We start from the raw sequence: 9,104 nt of genomic DNA, 5'->3' as shown, positions 1-9,104 counted from the left end.
CAGCAGGAAGGAAGTGAAGAAGAGGAAAATGAAGGTGGCAACATTTTCAGTGGCTTCAAGAGGGATTTCTTGGAAGATGCCTTGAACGTGAACAGGCGTATAGTGAACAAACTTCAAGGTAGGAACGAAGATGAGGAGAAGGGAGCCATTGTCAAAGTGAAAGGAGGTCTTAGCATCATCACTCCACCAGAGAAGGAGCCACGTCAAAAGAGAGGCAGCAGACAAGAGGAAGATGAAGATGAAGATGAAAAGAGACAGCCACACCGCCACAGCAGACAAGATGAAGACGAAGATGAAAAGAGACAGCCACGCCGCCACAGCAGAGGTGGAAGCAAAAGCCAAAGAGACAATGGGTTTGAGGAAACCATTTGCACTGCAAGACTTCACCAGAACATTGGCTCATCTTCATCACCTGACATCTACAACCCTCAAGCTGGTAGAATCAAAACTGTTACCAGCTTCGACCTTCCAGCTCTCAGGTTTCTCAAACTCAGTGCTGAGTTTGGATCTCTCCACAAAGTATGTCATTTCTCTTTTTTATAAAAAAAGATGATGCATTTACATTTGCCAACTTCCAATGACACTAGCAGAGATTGAACCTACAACATGTAGGTCTTTTTACCACTAGACCAAACCATGAAACCTAATGTCTTTCATGACTTAATTTTATATCAAACAATCTTTTCATATCAACATTAATGGAATTTGGAAGTGTTAGAATATAAGTAACTCACTTGTTTGTCTATTTATATGTAACAGAATGCTATGTTTGTGCCTCACTACAACCTCAATGCAAACAGCATACTTTATGCATTGAAGGGACGTGCAAGATTACAAATTGTGAACTGCAAAGGCAACAGTGTGTTTGATGGGGAACTAGAAGCTGGCCGGGCGTTGATAGTGCCACAAAACTTTGCAATAGCTGCAAAATCATTGAGTGACAGGTTCTCATATGTAGCATTCAAGACCAATGACAGAGCAGCTATTGGCAGGCTTTTAGGAGCATCTTCCTTGATAAATGGTATGCCAGAAGAAGTTGTTGCAGCTGCTTTCAATATGGAAAGAAATGAGGCCAGGCAGCTCAAGTTCAACAGCCCCTTTTCATTTCTTGTTCCACCCCGCAGTGACTCAGACAACAAAGCAGCAGCTTAGATTTGGTACCAAATCAATATGAATAAAGGAATAATCATGCAAATTATGAATAAGAAAATGAAGGCTTAGATGCCTTTTGTTATGTGTAAAGTTACTCGAGTCATGTACCTTTTGCGGAAACAAAATAAACAAAGAGCCAAATTTAAATGCTGTATGATTTTCTGTCAAAGTTTGTGTTATTTTTTTTTTCAACAACTTCATAATTCTCTTATCTTAATTATCAAATCAACCAATCGGCAATCTCTTTTATCAATCAATTTCTTAATTGTCTTATCTTAATTATCAAATCAATTTTATATATATTATCAAAGTTGGTATTATTAATAACATCTATGAACAACAACAATAAAATAGGTTTTTTGTCAAAAAAAACATATCATCTATTAAGATTCTCCAGAAAAAAACATATCATCTATTAAGATTCTCTCGTTTTCTCTCTCATTTTCTCTCACTGTGTAAGAATGATATATACAAAAATATTGTTTTACTCTTTTATTTATTTTTATATAAATTCTTAAAAGAGCTTTTTGTATAATCTATATATAATTGCTCCGAGTTATAACTAGATATCTTTACGAAATGCATATTGATTAGAGACGATAAAAGGTATCTTTCGATAAGTACTAAAAGTACATGTCCCATATCTGCTTCAAAAAATTACCAGCACTCAAATATGTATTTGAAGGAAAACTCATGCATCGAACAGTTATAATAGAGAGAAAATAAAAGAAAATTTGTGAGAATTTTATTGGACCTCTTTTATGTGTGTTACTTAATTAAAGTGAAAATAAAATTATTTACGAGATAAATGTGCAATTTCATATTTTAATGCACTGTTATCACGGTCGCATAATCTAAACCGAGAACTAAAAGAACAAAGTAATAATGAAATTTGAAAATGGATATGTGCGAGGGTTAGATTGAATGTAAATACGCCATAATTTTTATTTTTTTGGGTACAAAAGTACACCATATAATTTAATCCCGTCATATTTCACCAAATACCAAACTTTGGTTTTTATACTCTGAAGGATGGATACCCAACAAATGTGTGGTTACTTGTATTTGTATCTGGTATTAATTTATATGATATTTAAAGCTAAGTATCTTGTACGTACTAAAATTAATTTTTAAAATATAACTTAAAAAAACAATAATTAATTTTTAAAATATAAATTTGAGTATTTCATTTGAAAATATATAGATACTTTTTGGATACGTATCTGTGCTCAGATAAATAAGTATGTTTTTGGCTTTTACTAATTATAAAAATTAGATTTTCTCATTCTATTTTTTTATTATTATGTGGATAGTTTTTCTATCATACTTTATATACTTTTTTTTTTATAGTTTATTATATTAATGTTATTTCCTGAGTCCTGTTATATAAATATATCATCTTTGTATCATAATATTTCTCAATTTCGTATACTTATTACCTAATTCTATTTTGATTTAAAATGTTGAAAGTTTATGAAAGACATAATTTTTGTTAAATATTATATTTATGAAAGACATTCCTTTTGTATATTTTTATGTACCGACACATTAATTTTTTAAAAGACCTGTATATGAACTCATACTGGTTGTCTAACATAGACAACATTTTTTTTGGAAATAGATGAAATGTATTTTGCCCTTCAACTTATGAGTTTAAAGTATAAACCCAAAAACCCTTAACTCCATAAGTAAAAAAGAAGAGAAGAAGATGAAGAAACTAGGTATTTAAAATGTTAATTGACATTGAAACCCCATTGAAAATGATTTGGGATAAGACGAGGTGAAGAACTATCAGAAGTTTTGTTATTTCTTTCATGTGTGCAATGAATGGGAAAAGGAAAACGACACATAAGGGGAGAAGATTATTCATGAAGCTTTGTTTGACAAAACTGTTTAAATTTGACATTTGTTAAACAAAATAAATACTATAAAATAATGAGTCATGCCACGTAAGCACATAATCCTCCCATCAAAATCGAAACAATAACCTGAACAATTTTTTAATGTAGTTAAAATGGAATCTCATAAAAATGGACATCATTCATATATTAAGACTTAAAAGTACTATCTAAGACAAAACAAACTTAAGAATTAATATAAATAACTTAAAATACCACATTATATTTTGCCTATCAGATGCATGCAAACTATTACTCAAAGCCGCAACAACAGAGGTGTAAGTAATTAGGATAGGATATATATTGATTTAATAGCCACGTAAACATCTATTATCTATATATCCATATGTTATTACATGTCTCTCACTCAAAGGCTACATACATAATATCTATCCATCTGTTTTTTTTTACATGTCAAACTCAGTGCTATATATCCAACACTAATGTACGGACAATAACTTAAAAGTGAATCGAGTAGATATATATCTAAATACTACAAATGCAATCAATTATCACCTGCGTGAAATTAAAGAAAACAGCATATAGAAGAAGAAAAAAAAATTAATTACAGCAAGCTATTTGCTGCTGCGAAGCAATTGCAATATACAAACAAGCTTGCTCTCTTATAATTTTGTTTGGTTATGGAACATGTTGAAATGAAGCCACCTGCAGTATGAGACATTTTGAGGTGTAATGCACAAGACTTCCATAGCCATGCAAGATGAAGAATGTCTAATGTTCAACAATCCACCTTCTCTAACGTGTCCCTCCTCCACACTCCTCTCTTCCCTATAAAGTAACAGTTGTTATTAAGGTTTTCCGCATCACAAACCAAAATATATTATTCTCTCTCTCCAATGGCTAAGCTTCTTGCGCTCTCTCTTTCACTTTGTTTTCTACTTTTTGGTGGCTGTTTTGCTTTTAGAGAACAGCCTCAGCAAAATGAGTGCCAGCTTGAACACCTCAATGCCCTTGAACCCGATAACCGTATAGAGTCAGAAGGTGGACTTATTGAGACTTGGAACCCAAACAACAGACAATTCCGATGTGCTGGTGTTGCCCTCTCTCGTGCTACCCTTCAACGCAATGCCCTTCGCAGACCTTTCTACACCAACGCTCCCCAGGAAATTTTCATCCAACAAGGTTACTTTCTTTGATCTTATTCCATTAATTTCCAACTTCTTTAGTTACATAGTATTAACAATGCCACTAATTAATGTTATATAGTACTAATAGTAGTTAATTATGATGTATACCATGTTACAGGTAATGGATATTTTGGCATGGTATTCCCTGGTTGTCCTGAGACCTTTATGGAGCCACGGGAATCTGAACAAAGAGAGGGCCGCAGATTCAGAGACAGTCACCAAAAGGTTAACCGTTTCAGAGAGGGTGATATCATTGCAGTTCCTACCGGTGTTGTTTTCTGGATGTACAATGACCAAGACACTCCAGTTATTGCTGTTTCTCTTATTGACACCAGCAGCTTCCAAAACCAGCTTGATCAAATGCCTAGGGTCAGCTACCTACCTACCATAAGTGAGAGTTTCTAAGTGCCATCTAACACTAACTTATTGACAACTGTTTGTTTTTTTATTGTTGACAATACTTGACAGAGATTCTACCTTGCTGGGAACCAAGAACAAGAGTTTCTACAATATCAACAACAAGAAGGACGAAAGGAAGAACAAGAAAATGAAGGAAACAACATTTTCAGTGGCTTTAGGAGGGATTTCTTGGAAGACGCCTTGAACGTGAACAGGCATATAGTGGACAAACTTCAAGGCAGGGACGAAGATGAGGAGAAGGGAGCCATTGTCAAAGTTAAAGGAGGTCTCAGCTTCATAAGCCCATCAGAGAAGCAGCCACGTCACCAAAGAGGCAGCAGACAAGAAGAAGATGAAGACGAAGACGAAGATGAAAAGAGACAGCCACACCGCCACAGCAGACAAGATGAAGATGAAGATGAAAAGAGACGGCCACGCCGCCACAGCAGACAAGATGAAGATGAAGATGAAGAAGAAAAGAGACAGCCACGCCGCCACAGCAGAGGTGGAAGCAGAAGCCAAAGAGACAATGGGTTTGAGGAAACCATTTGCACTGCAAGACTTCACCAGAACATTGACTCATCTTCATCACCTGACATCTACATCCCTCAAGCTGGTAGAATCAAAACTGTTACCAGCTTTGACCTCCCAGCTCTCAGATGGCTCAAACTCAGTGCTGAGCATGGATCTCTCCACAAAGTATGCCATTTCTATTTTCTCCCTTTGAATTTGTTGTCCATGGTTATATTATAACCATCTTTTTATATGAAACAGAATGCTATGTTTGTGCCTCACTACAACCTCAATGCAAACAGCATACTTTACGCATTGAAGGGACGTGCAAGATTACAAGTTGTGAACTGCAATGGCAACAATGTGTTCGACGGGGAACTAGAAGCAGGTCGGGCATTGATAGTGCCACAAAACTTTGCTGTAGCTGCAAAATCAATGAGTGACAGGTTCTCATACGTAGCATTTAAGACCAATGACAGAGCAGCTATTGGCAAGCTTGTAGGGGCAACCTCTTCGTTAAGTAGTATCCCAGAAGATGTTATTGCAGCTACATTCAACATGGAAAGGAATGAGGCCAGGAAGCTCAAGTCCAGCAATCCCTTCACATTTCTAGTTCCCCCTCGTGAGTCTGAAAACAAAGCTGCAGCTTAGAAACAATCATGGCTTCCAAGCCTTTATCCTTGTGAGACATGTATCCCACATCAGTTGGTAATAATAATGAATAAAAACAAAGGCTTAGATGCCTTTTGGTAATTGCAAAATTATGTATAAGTACTCAATCTGAGTCACCAACCTTTTTTTGGACGTGAATAAAGTAAGACTTAAATTAATCCCAATGCTTTAAAATTTTCTGTCAACTTTGTTTTCATCATGCAATGTTCTGTTAGAATTTCTTTTTCATTCCTCTTTTGAAAAACAAAAAGGAAAAACTGAAGTTGTGATTGACTACGTTTTTGTTGCCCATTTGGTAAGTATGTAAATGGAAGAAATTCGAAACAAGGCCAAGTCGGTTGTCTCTGTAACAATACGGCGATGACAATGTTGTAAATATTTAAAATGTCTTTAATGCGGATTCTTGACTTCATAGCTTTCTTCTAAGGTTAGACTTCACAGTCATAATAAGGCAGATTACACTAATCTCCCCTAGCATATATCAAAATGTTACTAACATCATCTAATTTGATATAGTAACCTTCCCTTAACATTTATAAGATATGCTTAATATAAGAGTTTAGTAACCTTCCCTTAACATTTATAAGATATGCTTAACAAAAAATCCTAGGGAGATGGCTGAAATTTTTCCTATAAAATATTTATAAGATATGCTTAATATATTAAAGTGTAATTTATTCATTCGCTCGTGCAGTTATTTAATTACTGTTCACTCAAAAGGTAGCTAATATTTTTATTTTTGAATTCTTTGGTATTTTAGAGTTTCGTTAGATACAATATCAGATAATAAAACAAAAAACATATCTATAGTCCTTTAATTTTAATTTAATTTTAGAATTTTTAATTATTATTATTTTCTTTCGATTTGCTCTTTTACTTTATATTCTATTTATAATGTTATTCTTTAAATCTCAAAATATACATGTTGTGTGAAGTAAATGTACACTTTCAACAAAACTACCAACATAGATTATAAATGAAGAAGAAAATGAAGTTATTGAAGAATTGGGTTTGAAGAACGTGAAATTTCTTTCAATTTTTTTAAATTTAATTTTTTAGTTGACGAGGATAACGACTAAGAGAAAAAATATTAAACATTTTAATTTTCAGGTAAAATTATATATATAATCTCTAAATTTAATTTAATTATTTTTTATGTTATTTAAATTATTCTTTTTCACTTTAATTATTTCATTCATTTCACAATAATTGACCTACTCATAAAAAAATTATCCAAAAACATTTTACGTTTTTAATTTGTAATACATTTTTTCAATTGTACTCTTAAATTAATAAAATTTATATAATTTTTAATGCAATATTTTTATAATACATTTATTACATTGACAATATATCAATATATAATTAAAATTATTTAATAAAAATAATATTCTCTATTTTATTTATATAATTTTTTAATGTGTATATAATAATTAAATAATTAATTATTTTGAGACAGATATAGTAATAATTTAGATTTATCATCTCGACACCTCTAGTGCAATTCATTATCTTAAGATCCTTGTTACCTATGTCTTTAACTATTTTTTTAATAGGTTTAAACAAAAATTTAAAAAAGATAGCAAACAATATAATTTAAGATTTAAAAACTAACATTGCAACTAATTGTGAAACAAAAGACCATACGAGTATTTTTTTTTTCTTTGGCTTTTATACTTGTATCCTACAATTTCTCTATTCTTATTTAACACTTTATTTCCTTTCTATGACATTATTAACTAACGTATATTACTGAGTACTTTTTCTTTCAAAAAAATCTATTAGGTGTTTGAAGAGTAATAGTTTTTTCTTCGTTTCTATGTAAAAATAGCGCCGCTGTGTGGCAATAAAGCATGATGAGGTGTAAGATTTAAGGGTTTGATAAGCATGCATGGCGAAGAATGTCCACATCTCACGAACTCACATTGAGTGACGTGTTCATCGTTGAAGCTTCTCTCCATTTCTATAAATCATCATCACGTACTAATATATCCACATGACTCAGTTCCCGCTAACATTAACATGGCAAAGCCAAATCCCCATATCCTTCACTACTTTTTCTCTCTTTTTTGCTTGTTGCTCTTCACGTGCGGCTGTTCATCACGCCAGTTGCCACGCCAGCAAAGCGAGTTCAACGAGTGCCAACTCGATAGCATAGATGCATTGGAACCCGACAACCGCATCGAGTCCGAAGCTGGATTGACTGAGATATGGGACGCCAACCACCCCGAGCTACGCTGCGCTGGTGTTTCTGTTCTCAAGCGCACTATCAATGCCAATGGCCTTCACCTGCCATCTTACGTTACATATCCTGAACTTCATTTCGTAGAACAAGGTGAAGCTATATTTTGTCATCAACTCTTTCAATCTATTCAAAATGCATCCAATTTATTATAACTTAGTATTTTCGGGCGCACTAGTACTCTTTAGTGTAATTAGACCGTTCTTAACAATACTAAATATCAGTTTTGAGCATTTTTAATGATTAAGAATAAGAATAAGAATTTGAGATGCATGTATGATGTAAGCACAGGAACGGGAGTGTTAGGAATGGCAATTCCTGGTTGTGCGGAGACATACGAAGAGCCACAGTGGGAGAGAAGAGGAAGGCCACAACTACAACAGGACCGTCACCAGAAAGTTCGTTACGTGAAGCAGGGTGACCTTATCGCTATTCCACCAGGAGTTCCTTACTGGACCTACAATTACGGAAATACCCCTCTCATTATTATTACTCTCCTAGACACCTCCAACCCTCTAAACCAACTCGACCGAACCCCCACTGTAATTCCTCATCAAACAATCATAATCATTATCTTATATTACACTATTATCACGATTAATTCATTTGTTCCTGTGGTGAGTGCAGAGATTCTATCTTGCTGGAAATCCAGAAACAGAGAAACAGAGTGGAAGAAAACGCGGTCAAGAAGAAGAAGAAGAAGAAAGTAACAACATGTTTAGTGGCTTTGATTCAAGATTCTTAGGACAAGTTTTGAAAGTGAAAGAAAGCATCATTAGGAAACTTCAGTCTCCAGATAAACACAGGAAGCACCAAATCATTGAAGTGAAAGGAGGTCTCAGCATTATTAGGCCACCGTTAGAGCCAGAAATCAGATCAGAAGAGGAGGAAACACACCGAAGGCATACAGAAAAGAGAGTAGAAGAAAGAGAGGAAGAAGTGGAAGATGAACCTTGTAAACGAGAACATCGTGAATGGCGAAGAGAGAGAAGAACACACGGAGAAGGAGAAGGTGAAGGTGGATGTGAAGGAGAAGAAGAGGAAGTGGTAGAGGAGAAAGAAACAAAAACTAAAGAGCGT

General features: G+C 34.2%; 3 protein-coding genes across 3 annotated transcripts in view; all 3 read left to right on the top strand.

The window, feature by feature from the left end:
* Positions 1 to 1,306, top strand: part of LEG (legumin) — a 2,390-nt gene extending 1,084 nt beyond the window's left edge. Inside the window, exons 4-5 of the mRNA XM_073365869.1 lie at positions 1 to 519; positions 760 to 1,306. The exon at positions 1 to 519 is cut by the window's left edge and continues 27 nt beyond it. Coding sequence (XP_073221970.1) covers positions 1 to 519; positions 760 to 1,152 — 912 coding nt within the window. The 3' untranslated portion in view covers positions 1,153 to 1,306. The remainder of the gene's footprint in view (positions 520 to 759) is intronic.
* Positions 1,307 to 3,858: 2,552 nt separating this feature from the next.
* On the top strand, positions 3,859 to 5,940 carry LOC101489278 (legumin A-like). The gene is made up of 4 exons (XM_004493723.4): positions 3,859 to 4,193; positions 4,317 to 4,567; positions 4,667 to 5,296; positions 5,372 to 5,940. The coding sequence occupies exons 1-4, from the start codon at positions 3,908 to 3,910 to the stop codon at positions 5,759 to 5,761; spliced, it is 1,557 nt and encodes a 518-aa protein (XP_004493780.1). The 5' UTR covers positions 3,859 to 3,907; the 3' UTR covers positions 5,762 to 5,940.
* A 1,846-nt stretch (positions 5,941 to 7,786) lies between these two features.
* The window catches only part of LOC101489055 (legumin type B), a 2,343-nt gene continuing 1,025 nt past the window's right edge, over positions 7,787 to 9,104 (top strand). Inside the window, exons 1-3 of the mRNA XM_073365899.1 lie at positions 7,787 to 8,117; positions 8,316 to 8,566; positions 8,652 to 9,104. Of these exons, the coding sequence (XP_073222000.1) occupies positions 7,805 to 8,117; positions 8,316 to 8,566; positions 8,652 to 9,104 (1,017 nt within the window). The 5' untranslated portion in view covers positions 7,787 to 7,804. The remainder of the gene's footprint in view (positions 8,118 to 8,315; positions 8,567 to 8,651) is intronic.

The sequence above is a fragment of the Cicer arietinum genome, chromosome 3, assembly GCF_000331145.2.
Source record: "Cicer arietinum cultivar CDC Frontier isolate Library 1 chromosome 3, Cicar.CDCFrontier_v2.0, whole genome shotgun sequence".
NCBI lineage: Eukaryota > Viridiplantae > Streptophyta > Magnoliopsida > Fabales > Fabaceae > Cicer > Cicer arietinum.
This window is presented reverse-complemented; position numbering and strand designations above follow the sequence as displayed.

Bases quoted from the DNA above. Each gene is read 5' to 3' on its own strand.
- LOC101489278 (XM_004493723.4), top strand. From the start codon at position 3,908: ATGGCTAAGCTTCTTGCGCTCTCTCTTTCACTTTGTTTTCTACTTTTT. The intron at 4,194-4,316 runs GTTACTTTCTTT...ACCATGTTACAG, and splicing joins GGAAATTTTCATCCAACAAG to GTAATGGATATTTTGGCATG. The intron at 4,568-4,666 runs GTCAGCTACCTA...AATACTTGACAG, and splicing joins AGCTTGATCAAATGCCTAGG to AGATTCTACCTTGCTGGGAA.